The sequence below is a fragment of the Gasterosteus aculeatus genome, chromosome X (genome assembly GCF_964276395.1).
Source record: "Gasterosteus aculeatus chromosome X, fGasAcu3.hap1.1, whole genome shotgun sequence".
In the NCBI taxonomy this organism is placed as follows: domain Eukaryota; kingdom Metazoa; phylum Chordata; class Actinopteri; order Perciformes; family Gasterosteidae; genus Gasterosteus; species Gasterosteus aculeatus.
The window spans coordinates 12,244,761-12,261,054 of NC_135698.1; the positions used below are offsets into that span (position 1 = coordinate 12,244,761).

Consider the following 16,294-nt stretch of genomic DNA (forward strand, 5'->3'; position numbering starts at 1 on the left):
ACCAGAGAGACACGTGTGGATGGAAAGACAACAATCCCTCAAGGTCACACACGTAAGCACATGCTGAAACACGTATGGATGCTTATTTTAAATGAGGCAAAGGAGCAGACAGCATGTAGGACACGGCTGGCTGGCAGCCAGACACTCTTGGGGGGGACCCGTGTTTGTATTTTAACACAAGCGGGGGGCCTCGGGAAGAGGTTAGCTCTAATCCTGCTCCAACTCTCACGACGCCGCTCACACCATGTTGAAATCGCAAAAAAGCGAGGGCAATCTCCCAAAAAACTGACGTGGTAATGCACAAGGGTCGCCGCCGTGTTTGTGTCGGCAAAATTGAAATACAAGTGCGCCAACGCTTATGTAGTCATGATTATCTTCATGGTTTCGGACACGCAGGCGTTGTGGAGTCAAAAGAAAGTTCGAGCACCCGCTCATTAGAATTCTTTTTCTGCTGTTCAATTGAAGAAGAAACGCTTTAAGCTCAAAATGCATCTCCAATGATTTATGAGTTTGCTTTGTTCAACAGAAAAAGATTCTGACTAATGTAAATTGCCAGAAGAACACAATTTTTTTTTTGTTACAGCTGTGTATTCACCAGACAAAAGAAAGTTAAACGAAGGAGAACGTCTCCATTGGACAGCGAAAAATAGCGACCTTTAAAGCACCGGGGTGTCTACTGAGAGCCGCCGCGCTACAAAACACCCCGAACGCATCGTAGTGGGGAGACTACTTCCAAAACAAACTTCAGGTTTGGGCTCGGCTTGTTGAAGGTGAATAAGAAGAGATGGCTTTTGGGGGGGGGGGGGGGGGGTTCTCCGTTATCAGCTCGCGTTGCCTACAGTGAAGCAGCAGATGTGATAAAGGCCGAGAGGAAAAGAGAAACGGAGCCCCTGAGTACTCAAGTCCAGACTTCGACCTCGGCACCTATTATAAATTATATTATCGGTGTTTTTGTGTCTTGGTCCCACCGGTTTATACTTAAGGATTGTCCCTGAGACTGTCAAGGAGTGAGGAGTCAAGGACGTCTCCGGATTTGCTTTCCTTCAAGATCACAGACGCAGACACAGAGCTCGTTCCCTGCCTCGCCGCCGTCCCGGGCCCGGGGACAAGTAATTAGCTTGGCGCCGCCCGCTCACCTGCAGTGAACCGTAAGGCGGACGCTGAATAATTGGGCGACGGTTTACTGTAATGTCACGGGGGACTGTGAGCATCTCAGCGTGAATTAATCTAACAATTCTCAAGAAAAAGAGATCGACCTCCTAAAAGATCACGTGTTTCACTCCATGGGGCGGGCGTGACCCTGGTGGGGGGGGGGGGGGGGGGGGAGGATGTCATTGCTGTTCGTGTGAGTTCAAAGCCAATCGATTTGCAGACGACCACCAGTCGTCATTGATTCCCCAATAGCAGGAGAGAAGCGGTGGCACGTCGGGTGTGACCCACGGACAGCTCGCTCCTTCCCCTCATGCCGGGCCGGTACTAATTCAACTTGACAAACGCGCGTAGCAGCAGAATCCCAGACTTCTCGCCGAAGCTGCTCTAGTGCGAGAATTTCTTCAGGACTTTACTTTGTGATGTCCACCTTGCATTAACAGCTGGTGATGTCACTCTTGAGAGCGAGCCAGCAGCACAATTACAATTTAATGCAATGAATGCATTAAGAGCTGGACTTATAAATGGAAAATGTCATTTAGAAAACGTCTAACGAAGAAACGCTCTCCGCTTCGGCCATCGCTTTGTTCCCGCTGGATCGTTAACCTGCATCAGACTCCATATGAAACATCAGCTGTTCAATTTATCACCATGGTCCCGCGCGGCATCCCAGTCAATGAGCCAGTGTGCTAATAAACGCATGCTGCGACTGGCCTCGTTTCAGATGTATTGACTGGTGAGCTTTTGCCAACAGTGAAGCACGATTATAACAACAAGACACGGCAGTCAGAGAATTAAACCATTAACGCGCTCTTTGCGATGTTTGACTCGCTCTCAACAATATTTGCATTTACTGAAGCCCAAGCGGCGGTTATGACTTTTCCTCAAATACGAAATATAACGACCCATCGTCAATGAGAAAGAAAAGCACGGCTAGAAAAAGAAAGCGATGAGAGCACAGCGGTTGTCTCATCGCTCTGCCAGCGCTCCAAGGTTACATCATCGGTCTCTCTCCTCCGGCCGTGACGCGGTGGGGTGACAGCAAGGGGAAATCAGAGCACTCGCTCTTTGTGCGCTTCAATATCACGCTTCTGCATCCAGCGAATGGATGCCAAAACATGTCATGGGAAAATTCTAGCGATAGTCAGGCCGACTTTTAAAAGTAATCAAATGTCTGTAGAGGTTTGAACAACATCTCCGGTGAATCAATGTGGCGGATGGAAAAATAATTTATAGAGACCCGTCCGTGCCAACGGAAAACAGGTTGAAACACCTTTTGACGTCCAGGAGACGTAAAAGCAGTCACTGAGAAGTGGAGATAGGACACTTTGGCGGATGCCAAAACGTCGCAGGAAGAGAGGAAATAGTTTTTAAACCTGCATTTTATCTGACATCCAGGCCGCCTGCTGCTCAAGCCCTCCAACCCTTCAGCTCATACCCACTGACAGTCCACACATCAGTGCGCACATCCCTCTGTGCCTCTGCTGCTCGGGGCTTGGCAAGCGCGTAGGAAGGGGGAATTGTGAATTATGAAATTGGATTATGAGGTTGGCAATTCACTGAGCCCCATATTGTCTGTCTGATGCTCCAGAGAATATCGGCAGAGGAGAATATACGATTTTGGAAAAGCCTAAGAGGACAGCTAGTGAATTGACATGCTGGTAAAATATATTAATTGAGTGCTTGATGGAGCGGTAAAGAATTAAAGATTTCACACAAACAGGAGGATGGGTCCTTAGCAACAGTTGCCGGGCAGAGCGCGCCCAAGGCCGTTAAAAGAAACAACTGAACGAAGAACGGGGATATTTACATTGAAAGACGAGGTGTTCCATCTCATGCTTGACCTTTTTCTTTTTGGTAATAATGTGGTCCAAAACGCATTGCACACTATAAAAAGGGAACACGGGTACGCCGTGTCCGGGTGGCTATTTTTGTGTGTGAGCAGCTTGCTGCACACTGGTTAATTGGTAGTAAAAATTTGTAATTAGAGAACAGCCCTCCTCATCTTTGCCGCTCGCATTGTTGTCGTCACTGAAGTTCTCTGTGCCTTTGATGTGCACCGGGGACAAAGAGAACACGGGCTCGCAAAAACAGCCCCATAAACAGCAACACGCGTGCCCGCGTGCACACGCAGCAGTCCAATTACCTGATTTCTTGAGCGGACTACACACACGCCCTGACGCCTTACCTCTCAGATGGCCATGAGAGAAATCACAAAGGTCAGAACAAATACGGCTACCGTGGATCCACTCCTGTTTGTCGCTTGAAGGCTCTTTAACAGATATCTGGTTAAACTCTCCAGCATCGCGAAGAAAATCATGCAGGAAAATGCGCGCATGTGTTTTTGTGTGTCTGTCTGTACTTCCATAGCGTTATGTGACTCACTAGCTGGGCGAGTCAACAGGAAAATGTGGCGGTGGGAAGCAGGTAATCGGCCTCAGGTAGTTTCACTGTCCTTGATGTAATGTTTGAGCACACAGCAACACCTTCACACACACACACACAAAATGCACACACCACTTGATTTAAGGAGACTAAGTCCAGCAAATCTTTTCTTTTGTGTTCAGCAGGTTTGAGGTTTCCTGCGCTGATGTGCGCACGTGGCACCACCTGTGTCGAACAGCGGTTATACATACGCAGTGATATAAAAGGTCCTTCAGTGGCAGCCAAACTATTTTGTTCTCTGTGATAAGTAATATACATTCTGCAAGAAGTGGCTTTACAGGTCCATGAGTTTATTTTTTTATATGCACAGTGCACATTTAGCTTTTTTTTATGAATCCCCGGTGGCAGCTGGAGTCTGATGATATTCTCTTACCTCCATTTGTCTCCTCCGCAGCTCCTGCATCCATTTTCATTGCAGCTGGAACTCGGGGAGGGGGGCAAACACAAACGCTTCCAGAGTGAGCTTCCCCACCGCTTAAAATGGGAGGCACGAAAGCAAATTCAGCGCACCGACGTGTGTGTGTGTGTGTGTGTACGTTTATATATGCATGAACCCCACAGGTGCGGACTCCCACAGCACCGGAAGGAATAGAATCCAGGCAGCAAAATAGGAATCCCTTGAAGCATATGAATGAGCAAAGAGTGCTTGAACGAGGGGAACGGATGGAACGGAGGGCACATGTGTGTGTGTGTGAGTACCAGCAGACATCTGACCCGGGCAGACAGGAGTCTGCAGCGAGACCCAGGTGCTACATTCTACAGACACATCACACACACTGCAAGGATGGGTAGTGGTGCTGGTAATGCCGGGGGGGGGGGGGAAGGGAACTGAGAGACAGCTGCCTGTCTTTGCACGCTGAATTGACGGACGGATGGCAGAGACGTAAAATGACCTTAACTCGTGTTTGTGTTGCAATCAAACTTTAAAGCAAGGAGTCTCCGTCCGTCTGTATGCAAGTAAATATGTTGGTGTGTGACTATTGCCCCCCCCCCCCAGTTGTTAATGTTTGCATATGAATGCACACATTGCAACAGACTCCTTTGCTCAAGCTTTTTTACTCCTTGAACTTTATGACGGCCTTTTCAAACAGGTACTCTATGCCAACTCTTCAGTCGAAGAACAGTTCCTTCCAGGGTTCTCTTGATAAACGACGGATAGGTATTGTGTGCAGAGTGTTGTTGGATGCACTTAACAGATTCAGCTACTGCGTAATTTAGTGGGGCATTAGTCCCGTCATCAGGCTGAGATGACACAGGACAACGCTAAAAGGTTTGGAAACATATTCTTGTCACGGAACATTCGACTCTTAGCTCACTGATGAGAGAAAGTGAATATCTACCTATTATCCAATCTCAATTAGGACCTTGCCAGCTACCTGCAATTTAAATCCAACGTTAGAACAGTATTGTGGTAATTATTCTGCTCATTGCGATCAATTTGCCCTTTTCCTTACTCCTCACACAGAAGTACAGTAATCAACCGTTAAATCACACATAACCTTTCTGTAGAGGCCATCTGTGCAGTGTGAGCGCATTCAAACAAGAGAGAGAAAAAGCTGAGACACTTAAGGGAGGCGTTGACACACCGTGATGCTTGCTATGCATTCAGGTGAACACGGCTTCGGTAAACATTTCTACTTCAAGCACCCGTTGTTTAAACCCACCTGAGTGGGGCCTTCACCTGCACACTGAATGAGCGGCTCTCAGCGTGATCGTGGGGGATAAACTGAATCCACTTTCCTTCAGCCTGTGACAACTCCATTTGTAGCGGCACAACAAAAAAGGCTTCAACATCAAAAGACTTTTTTTAAGTTGATTGCACCGGCGAGCATTAAGGGCACTCAGAGGAAAACAAATGACTCCTCTATGCGTCCAGCGCCTGTGTGCGTCTGTGCCAGGGTGCACTTTGTCTTACAAAGTGTGGGCTGAAAGCAGATTAGCAGGAGTTGGCAATATAATCAGCTTCTCTACAATTGTAAGCAAAAATGAGTGTGAGGCGGGTGAGGGGGAGGGTGGGGGGGCAACACAAGGTCTACTCTCATTGATCACGACGCACTGACCTTGTTTGCAGGAGGGCCGAACAACACCATCACGTTCTCCATCACTAGCTTTGGCTTTTTAAGTGTCTTTAGTTGGAAACCACGTTGTAAACAAAAAAGTAACATTTACCTTTACACACACACACACACACACACACACACACACACAGGTGGAGCTGCAAAACTGAAAATCAGGTTTTGAAAAAGACTATTGTTCAGCAGCCGTCAGTGACTTTTTAAAGAGATGTTGACATTCTGAACCCAAAGGGAAAAACTGTACAGTCAGCAATACCTTTGACAAAGAAATAAGCCCAATGAACGCGTTTGTGACAAAGTTTGTACAACATTAATTTGGCAAGCAGAATTAACGGTTGACATAATGGCCGATTTATTTTTCAACATTTGAAATCTCTAAATTAAAAGAGCTACACGGGCGCGCTTTGTCGTCTCAGTCATTGGGCTGGATTTGATCTAATTGAAAAAAAAAACAGCAGAGAGGCTTTGAGATAGCGACAGTGGAGACCCGTTATCGCAAATGGAGCTGCAAAATTTAATTTCAAAAGAAGTGACAGCTAATGAGGAATGCTGCGGTCCATGTAAAGACCTTCAGTCAAAATATGCAACATGCGCAGAGCAGCTGACATTAGATGACGAGGCCATTAATGGATGGCCTCGTCATACACAAAATGTAGGCTAGAGAAATATCCGCCACACCTCATCCGCCGCACCGCCATTATCACATTGCGTCGTTTACAACCCGTAACCCGGGGAACAGTCACGTGAATCGATCTGTCCAATCAGCATCTAGCTGGCTACATCTCTCTCTCCATTGTTTTATTTAAGAGGACGTTGGAAACCAGGATCTCACCATCCTAAATAATCGTCACATTGCCAAAACGTATTTGAACAGTTCTATTTGCCCACTTGCTGAAACCCACTTTAGATGCAGAACATTCAAAATCCCGCTCCACAAGGACACGGCTGTTTTGCAAACGGAGTCAGTGCTGGAACGAGCGCAGCCAGCAGGTCAATCCCAGTTGCTCCTGTCCTCCACGGCAATGAAACACACCAGCGGGGGGGGGGGGGGGCACGTTCGACACAGAAATAATAGAGTTGAATACTGTTTTGGCTTTGGGGCGGAAGATGAATCTCTATGAAAAAAAACTACAGGATGTTATTTTACGGAGGGGAAAAGGAGGCCGAATAAAACAACGAAGAGCAACCCAGCAGCAGTGAAATGGAGCAGCGTAGAGGAAGTGGCCGGGTTAGGGTTTGGTAACATGTGTAATGTGTAATGGCTTCTCCTAAAGACGAGCCATTAGGAAACGTCCTGTCCGGGCCGCCGTGTCACAACAGAGTAGCTAGGTGGGAACTGCTCACCGAGCCACACAAAGAGAGTGCGTTTGGTGTAACGTTATGAGCACAACTAGGCGGTTTCTACTTTTTTTAATGGATCAATCCATCATATGATGCAGAATCTAAATCTGCACTATGCAAACAACATTTGCAATAATCATCCACTTGCTTTGTTCCCTTGAAAACATCCTGTGAGTGAACACATTGCTTCATAGTAACAACTCTTAAAATAAAACTCGATAAGCACTTTCACTGATTAAAACATTGAGCTGTAGCAGTTTGATTGATAATATAAGAGCGCTAAACAAGAACTTGAGTATGACATGGTGAATACTAAAACGGGGTTATTTAATTAAAGTGAATCATGGAGAAATTCAGTGCGCACCGGCAGGAGTCCGCCCAAAGCAAGTATGCACAGTTACACAAACACAGCTCTAGAGGAAACTGGAAACTTCCCTCTTTGCGAATTATCTTTACATCATGACTGGCCCCAATAAAATGGGGAACAGTGTTTTGACACACGCTCAGACGGTCATCAAGCCGGCGGAGTAGAGGACAAAAAAACACTAAAGGATGACAGAGTGCAGGCCTCGTCCTCTCCGGCCTCCTCCGACACGCCTACGCTTCATGCAGCACAATAAGATACACCGAGAGACGACTTGGATGTAGGTGAGATGGAACGAGAGGAGTTACAATGCAGGACCGGGGGGGGGGGGGGTTTAAACCTGCCATAATACCATAAAATAAAAGAAGTCGAGAAGGGAATACACCATGTAGTGCAATGGAGCCACCACTTTGTGTTTGTATCTGGCTACAAAAACATACAAAGTACAACAACCTTCTCACTCACAGCTCAACTTTACCTGGCGAGCTCTGTCAGAAATGGAGACGATTTGCAGACGCCTCCAGATGTGGGTCTTCAAATGTGGAAATATTCATAGGTGATAATTGAAAATAAGGATAAAAGAGGGAACGGGAAAGAAAATGCAACATCAACGTCCCCGTCTCATCTGTCACGGCGGTTTACCCGTCGGCCCTCTGATCCTTCACCCTGCGTCTTTGTCGCCAGCCGGCGCAGCCTTGAGGACGGGTGACCTTTTCCATTAACCACCGCCACAGACCGCTCATTCTGAGCAGCGGGGCGGGCAGACACACACACACACACACACACACACACACACACACACACACACACACACACACACACACACACACACTCTTTGATGATTGATTGAAATCCTGTGAGGTGTGGATCACTTTCAGAAAGGCAACACCAGAGCTGATGCAGCTGCATAGAAACCCCGTGAAAGAAAATCCCTCCCGCAGAGGTGGGGGGGGGGGGGGTGTAAAAGAGCGGAACCGATCCCCGGCGAAGGGAACTGACAAATCCCATCACGACAGGGATCATGATCGTCTGCAGTCGATACTCCCACGCGACATCCTTCTCCGTCGTTCTTTCTCCCTCTTCTCTTGATGGTGTGTTGTTCCTTCAAACCCACATGCTTTCTGACTCTGCAGTGTCCTAGTAAATGGTTGTAAATGGTTCTGGCTTTTTGATCTCTCCACGGAGACTTTGGTCTGAAGGAATTCTTGTTTGACAGCGGGAATACTGCATTATTAGAAACCCCCCCCCCCTTGTATGAATTGGATCCAGAATAGCTTTCCAATGTGTAAACCAGTTTCCAGGTACAAGCAGATAACGCTGATTGTACGCCGCGTGGGGCCGGTTCCCATGATGCACCCTGCTGCGCATCCCACCTGTTGCGTGAGAAGGGTGTCCTTCTTCTGCCCCGTTTCCCCCAAAGGCCCGTCCCTCCCACCATCGCCGCGCCAGCCAGCGGGCAGACAGTGCCATCATTCAGCTGCTCCCTCTTCTGCTCGGCTAAACACCGGGGCTAAAGTGCAGACGGCAGCGGGATTGGGGAGGTGCGCGCTCACAGGCGCGTGCAATAACGCACTCGGAAGAAGAAGAAGAAAAAAAAAAAAAAAAGCTACATCACACAAACACAATTTGCTCGCTTTTACACAAAAATCTCCTGCAGCAAAGCCGTGGCAGTGAGCCAGCACTCTCATCTGCATGGGGCAGAGCTGGTACCTTGATGGTGGCTTGTTAGGCAAGGCCAACACAAATTTCATTAACCTCAAGGTTAACACACTGTGGACTTGTGTTTCTCCAGCGCTTTTGCTTACCTCGCCAACTAAAAAAAACTCCCTCCCTCTCACAGTCTTGCATCCACATTTGTAAATGTTACCGGCACTTACCGGGGTTTGTGGAATGCACAGCGGACGCGTGAATAAGATTTTGGATGCATGCCACCCGGCTGCACCGTGTGCGCATTTGCTTTATCGAGAAATCAAAACATGCTTCGTCGAGGGAGCAGATCACACGAGCGTACGAACTCACCGAGTTGCACAAAGATGACAGTGCAGACAATAAAGAGTCAGCGACCGCATTTGCAGATGAGATGGATCGTGAGGTAACATGGCCTCCTGTTAGACTCCTGCTCCACCACGCGGGTCTGTAGGCGCACTGGGGAAGAGGCCGTTTGAGATGTCATGGGAACGTCATTCATCCGAGCTGCGGTATTACACAGAGGGGGAGAGATTTACCGGGTTGGTCGGCTGGACTGTAGGGCGGATTCACGGTTGAGGATCTGACAGTCACCCATCACAGCTCCACCGACACCAGCTAACAATGGGCCGCATGCCGTTATGAACCAGCCCTTTGCAGGACATACAGTTTAAGTGACCGGACCTATTCACATATATAATATAGTGTCTTTTCTCGAGTGTTCGAATCAGAAATGATTGGATTGTACTTAATATGCCAGTTTTCAGGTTAATACATGAAAAAAAAGAAAAATCCAGGTTTCTAGATGAGAAGTATTGCTGTTAAGACAAACAGTAGGGATCGAAGGAATATAAATTACCACATTAGTCAAGCTAGTTTTATAACTCACCTCAGAATGTCTCCTGCTGATACTTGTATTTAGGAATGATGGGCCCTTGTAAGATATGGAAGCTCCGCCACCCAGCTGGGTGCAGATGTGATCCCAAACCACTTTATTGCTGCAGACTTGCAAGCTGCACCCACGCTAGGTTCCGTGTAAAAGCTGATGAACTCAGCCGTCAGAAACACACCGGAGCTGTAGAACGCAACCACCTGGGAAATTTATTTTTACTAAGCAAGCAAAGCAGCTTATTTAAGTATTTCATGTTCTTTTTTTATTCTCTCCCCCATTAACAACTGTTCTGTTCCATCGAAGGGGCAAGTGGGCGCCGAGCAGCTGCATTATTTAAAAACACCAAAAGGTAATTCATGATATTCAAATGTTGCATGAATAAATTAAAAGTAGATATTGAAAAAAGGTGCTGTGTACGTGATAAAGCACACAAACACACACAAATATCGAGTTGGTTGAGTTGAGGTGAGGCCGACCGACGGTGAGAACCAAAGGAGCTAAAATTAGGGTAAATGACATCCGAGGGCCCCGTTACCATGACAGCCGGCCAGCCTGAGGGCGTCGCTGTGCAAATACAACCAGCCGAATAAAACTGGATACCGCAACTACATCCGAGTGTTTCGATCTGAACGCGCGCGTGCGGCTCCGTGAGTGACTTTTACCTTCCCCCTCCAGAGGCACTCGTAACATACAGTGAAGCTGCGTCCACGCGTTGAGTGCTTTATTTTTAGTCTCAACGCAGTCAAGCTTCCTCACAATCGGCGAATCCATCGGCCTTGATAAAATAAGCTTGAAAACATCCCACCGGCCCAGCACGCTCCTCTGCCATATGCCGTCTCCATGGGCAACCAGGCAGCCAATCTGTCGAGGCCCCGGGGACTTCCTCCGCTGACTTCCTCCTCGTCCCTTCTGAGAGGTGATGATTTGGAGTGGATGCGTTTTATGTGCCGTTTTACAAAAATATAGGAAACATATTTGTGTGTTTGTGTGGGAGTGATTAAGTGTATGCATGTGCGTGCGGCTCCTCATGTGTAATCATAGTTGATCAATGGGGGCCTGTATGCAGCAGCCAACCGGCATTCCTCCTCCTCCTCCTCCTCCTCGGACCTGTTGATGCTGGAAAACAGGGGAGCTGTTGTACGACTGGGTGGCCGCATAAATGTGGCACTCATCTAATATGCACCGCAGCACTCCCTGCCAACACACTTCCTCATTGAAATTCGGATTAAATAAGGCTTGTCTGGCCAGTGTGCAATCTGAAAAACTATTTAATTACACCTTTGTGGCTCCACACATCAAAGCAACAACAGCTACCTTGGCTTTAAAGAAAAGATAAACGAATGTTTAAAAGAAACACTCGCACATTCCCAACGGTCCAATTGGCATTGCTCATCGTGCCGTTATCGTATTCTTTTGAATGTCCCGTTCAAATATTACTTTTGACTAATGACGTGTGCATCAACGAAATGAAGTGTGTAGAGCATCGAGTTTCCATTATGCAATCGGTAAAACACTGGTTGGGTCGCACTTGACTCAAGCAAAAACTCTTTAAACCTCAGGCTGTAAATGTCACCAGCCGGGTAGAAACGACCCTCCTATTGAAGGAATCAACATCCGCCAAGAATGCTCCCTTTGACTGCTGCGCCCGGATTCTGGCCAGCCGGTCCGCAGAGTTCACCCAGAGATTTTCCATGCCACACTTTTTTTCATCTCCTTTACGTCTCTACCGCGATACACACAAGGAGGTCCGTACACACAAAAAAAAAGGTAGCGATGGCTCAACCAGAGGAGAAGACGAAGCGAGTTGCAGAGCATTGCCCAAAAATCCATTGCAAAGGTTTCAAAAAATGCGTTTTCCGTGAGATTCCCTTGAATTCCTTACCAGGGAGCGTTTGTTTGCCGCGTTTGTGTGTCGACCCACTTTGTATAAAATCATCTGCTCAGCTGTGCACTTGTCATCATTCACGAGTAGACGGATGCAGCCGCACTGGGCTACTTCAAACCGGACGTTTGTCTTTCTCATAAATATGATGGTCGTTTGCCAAGAAGACATTAAACCAGTGGATGAACTACTCTCAGCAATCTGTCTGATACGTGTGATGGGGAGAGGAATTGGCTCCGATTAATTCAATTTCCTCCAGGATAGGGACCGGCAGAACTTGACAAATTATTGTTTCATATTATAATAAAAGGAGAACAAAGACGAAACCTGAAAACCTGAATTGGCATAATTACCTTCCCCAACTCAGTGTTCAGAATGAAAGATCTGTGTGTGTTAGTGTGTGTGTGTGTGTGTGTGGAGAGAATACAGCCAGCCTGATATGAATATTTACACACTTCATGGAGCCCCATCTTCAGCAATGGCAACATCTCACTTAGAAACCTTTGGCGCGAGAGGGGACGTGTTATTCATAAGAGGTTAAGTGAGTTGACCTGCTCACACGCCTGCTAAACGGAGGACAGTCAATTAGACGCACAGACCAGCAAAGTACAGCACGACAGCTTCCTTCTCCGACGGACGGCCGCAGCAGAGGAGCCGACTCTTAGAGGGACGTTTGAATGCAGGAAAACACACGTTGTAGAAATATCAGCACGCAAACGGCACCGCGGCGACGGCAAAAGTCACGGAAGCTAGAGGATGCACGGTGCAATACATGTACTTGTGTGAGACGACAGAGTGACTGTTCATCACGTGGACATCAGTGTCTGTACGTGTGTGACGCAATATTTAGAGCACCTGTATACAGACGAGTCAGATCTCGATTATCTCTGCTCAACTTTACTATCTGCAAGAATTATTATTGTTATTATGTCAGATTCAGGAATCATCAGAAAACTAAATTGAGTTAAAGCCCACGGCTGAGATCAAAGACAATATAAATGCTCCCTGTGTGTCAGTGCATCCTCTGCGTGTGTGTGTGTGTCCACTCTTCAAGGACATCATAATCATTGGGTATCACTTTACGCCAACAGCTGCAGGAGATAAGTGCACACCGCCGCCCCATGACGAATCCGTAGTACACGATGGCAAGTCACTTCACCCCGGCACCGCGTTCGAGCATTTCTTTCATTAAATAGCTGTTCTCTGCACTATCCGCCGGTACCGCCTTCATCAAGCCTTGGTAACAGGAGCTGTCGCAGCAGCAGGTGGGGAGCGGCCTTCCCCTGACTGGCACGCCTGTGACCCCCGGAGCCACCTCGGCGAACAGCCCCTTTGACTATTAATGTTGAAGGCGGGGGTCTGGCCTCCCGACCCGACCCGACGCCGCGGGGCTCTCTGCTTAGCCCCGGAGAGGCAAACCATTGTTAATTCATGACACACGTTGCCTCCTCTCTGGTCCTCCCATCACGCTGCACCCGAAAAGGGGTCAACGAGAAGTCAGCAGTTGTTGTTGTTGTTGTTGTTGTTTCAGGGGGCACGTTTGTTAGAAATCGAAGCACCCAACAGTGTTGATAAAAAGGGACTTGGAGCGTGTGTAGTGACCTCATGGTGAGTTTTGTTCCTTAGACCTGTAACTAGTGTGTTTACGGTGGCCTTATTGTGCCGGGAAGCATCATTGTCAACTGTCCCGTTCTTATAACATTCATGCAGGAGCTCAGCGCACTTTGTAGTGGTGCTGCACTAGTTTATGGCATCACCTCCGGGGCGTCAGGCACAGTTTTCATTAGGGGCTGTTAAATGTGAGGGGGGGTCAGATGGATACACAGCCTACCTTTCCCGTAGTTGAAGTGGAGTTTGATGTTCTTGCCCTGGTTGATGTGCAGGTAGGTGAACCACACGGCGGAGGTGAGCAGCACCAGCAGCAGCAAGAGCTTGAACTGCTTCCGGATCTTCTTCACGGGGAAGCGCAGCATCCTGGCTCACACATCCTCCGGTAGCCGCCCGGTACAGAGTGGAAACGGGTCCGGTGGGACGGGGACGGGGACAGGGAGGGGAACAAGCGGTTCAAGCGGGTCGCTGCTGTGGCGCTTCGTTAGTCTCCCGGGTCACAGCGGCGGAATCCCGGGAAGCCTGCGAGGAAACAGCGGAGCCTCAGCCCGGTCGGAGCGCGTCTCGTACCCGTCGGATCCACGTGGGGACAGATGCGCCCGACTCGGCGTGTCCTCAGATCTGGGTCCACACACCTCTGTGGCTGTCATTGCTCGCGAATGCAAAAAAAAAAAACACGGTTCGCTTCCCCTCCTCCCTCTTCCTCCCTTCCCCTATGAATAGCGTGGCTGGTTAAACAGGCGTCCCCGCCGGAGGTTCCGGGCGGCCGGGGCTCTGCAGGGGGGAAAGGCTGCAGAGCAAAAGCCGCTCACATTCAGTTAAAGAGCGCGACCGAGGCAACAAAATAGCAGTCCGGCGATAATCTGCACAAATCCCTCTGTAGCTCAGGCATTTGCTGACACCGCGACGCTGATTATTTTATCAAGGATCATCCCCCCGCGCAAAGTACTAACAAAAAAAGAGCAAAGAAGAATATTTAGTTCCCACGCGGAGAGGCGATCGGACGGAGCATTTTGCAGAGATGAAAAAAAAAACCTTCCTTGCACAAAGACGGGGTTCTCTTTCTGCGCTTCGCCAATGACAACAAATACAATTAATACGGCCTTCGGTTAAATATGGCGAGCGCGTGGAGGGAGCCTGGCCGGGGGGAAAGGTGAAGGTGGCAACCCACCCGAAAAACACAAATGTCACAGCCCGCTCGCGCTCCGTCCAGCGGCGTTGAACGCACAGCTGGAACTGAGACTCCGGCTTTCGCGATCCAGTGTGGAGGAGTCAAATGGAGCGCGTTTTTTTTTTTATTCAAGTCCCGGGAGAGAGGAGGGGCGATCAGCTGTGATCCCCCACAACACTCGCGCTGGATCGAAGCCGCCGCCCCCCCCCCCCCCCCCCAACGAGGAGTAAACACTTAAGAACTGCGAGCGCTCCACGGCGAAGAAGAGCTCCGTCGTGGACGTGGATTGGCGGGTGCAGGCAGGGAAACAGGCGTCCGTGTGCTCCCGATCGCGGCAGGTGCGTTTCACCCAATTTTCGTCCACCACCCGAAAAAAGTGCGTGCGGGGAAAAGCGAATATACCCTCATCCGGATCAGACAATTACGCGCGGATTAAGCGGCGGCGACGCACTGCTTTGTGTTGTTATTCTTTCGTGTTTTTTTTCCCCTTTAGAACGCAGCAAGAGCATCGTCCGACCCGCTTGTCGCCGTGCGCGAGGAGGAGGAGGAGCGGGAGGAGAGCCAGCTGAGCTCCGGGAAGAGGGTCGCGCGCGGACCAGCAGCCGGCGGTGATGTAACCAGAAAATAACATGGTTTCTTTTTTGTTGTTGTTGTTGTTTTGCCACGACGGAAACGCGTGAACGCGGTGTCTCCTGTCGCCGCACGGCTCCGGTACGCCCATCAGCTGAGCATCTCGGACGGTGCAGAGCAACCTAACCTGGGTGAACGTACGGGGAATGGCAAGAGCGGTGTCCAATCACAAGCCCGCAACGGGTGCAGAGGGGTGGGACGGAGACGCCCGGCCTCACCGTTCCTCGGCGCGATTGTTATCTGTCATCCAATAGATGGACGCGAATCCTGAAACTTGTTAAGCTTTCCCATTGTCTTCCCCGCCGCCCTCTTCTGCATCTAATGCTCATCTGATCAACAATGATTTAACGGGTCCGTTTTTCAGGTAATGGAGACAATTTAGATCATTGCTCCAGATACCTTCTGTGCACAAAAATACATTTTTTTTGTCAGTATTTTCATATAAACAGTTACATGTAAAATAATTGACTGGCATGAATAATCATTCTTTATAGCAGCTGTATACATCACACCGGGAAAATCAACTGGTTTGAGGGGTATTAGTAAATATCTGATGTATTAAGAAAGAAATCACCTCCGGTCCGATATTCAAAGGGAAGTTGACAACATATATTCTTGATTTTTTTCTCAATTCAATGTGGCTGAAATATCATTCCTTAGATTCACTTTGCAGCTCATTGCACAGCAAGTTGTGCATCGTGTGTGTGTCCGTGTGTTTGTGTGCTTGACTGCCACCTTCTGGTCTACGATACAAGAGCAATGACTTAGACTTTAGATCAGTCTTGACTTCATCACTGGAGGAAAGTTGATTCAGTCTAATGAGATGAAATAAAAGTATGAAAAGAGCAATTGTATTTGCCTTTATAACTCACCAACTCCCCAAATTCCATTTATTCATAATCATTTGATCTGTTAATCATATTCAATCGCCTGCTAAAGAGTTTTTATTTAAAGACCCTGGCACGACCCAAAATATTAGCATTCAACTGAATTTAGCTATTTAAATCCTGTGCTCACATTAATGCTGTGTGGGGATCCTCAAACTCCTCGA

General features: G+C 48.3%; 1 protein-coding gene and 1 long non-coding RNA gene across 2 annotated transcripts in view; one reads left to right on the plus strand and one right to left on the minus strand.

Moving 5' to 3' along the window:
* The window catches only part of LOC120808958 (N-acetyl-beta-glucosaminyl-glycoprotein 4-beta-N-acetylgalactosaminyltransferase 1), a 93,037-nt gene extending 77,928 nt beyond the window's left edge, over positions 1 to 15,109 (minus strand). Inside the window, exon 1 of the mRNA XM_078082759.1 lies at positions 13,666 to 15,109. Within this exon, the coding sequence (XP_077938885.1) occupies positions 13,666 to 13,807 (142 nt within the window). The 5' untranslated portion in view covers positions 13,808 to 15,109. The remainder of the gene's footprint in view (positions 1 to 13,665) is intronic.
* On the plus strand, positions 14,842 to 15,707 carry LOC144383740 (uncharacterized). The gene is made up of 2 exons (XR_013451152.1): positions 14,842 to 14,951; positions 15,107 to 15,707. It is a non-coding gene; the product is annotated as an uncharacterized LOC144383740 (long non-coding RNA).
* The last annotated feature ends 587 nt before the right edge of the window (positions 15,708 to 16,294 follow it).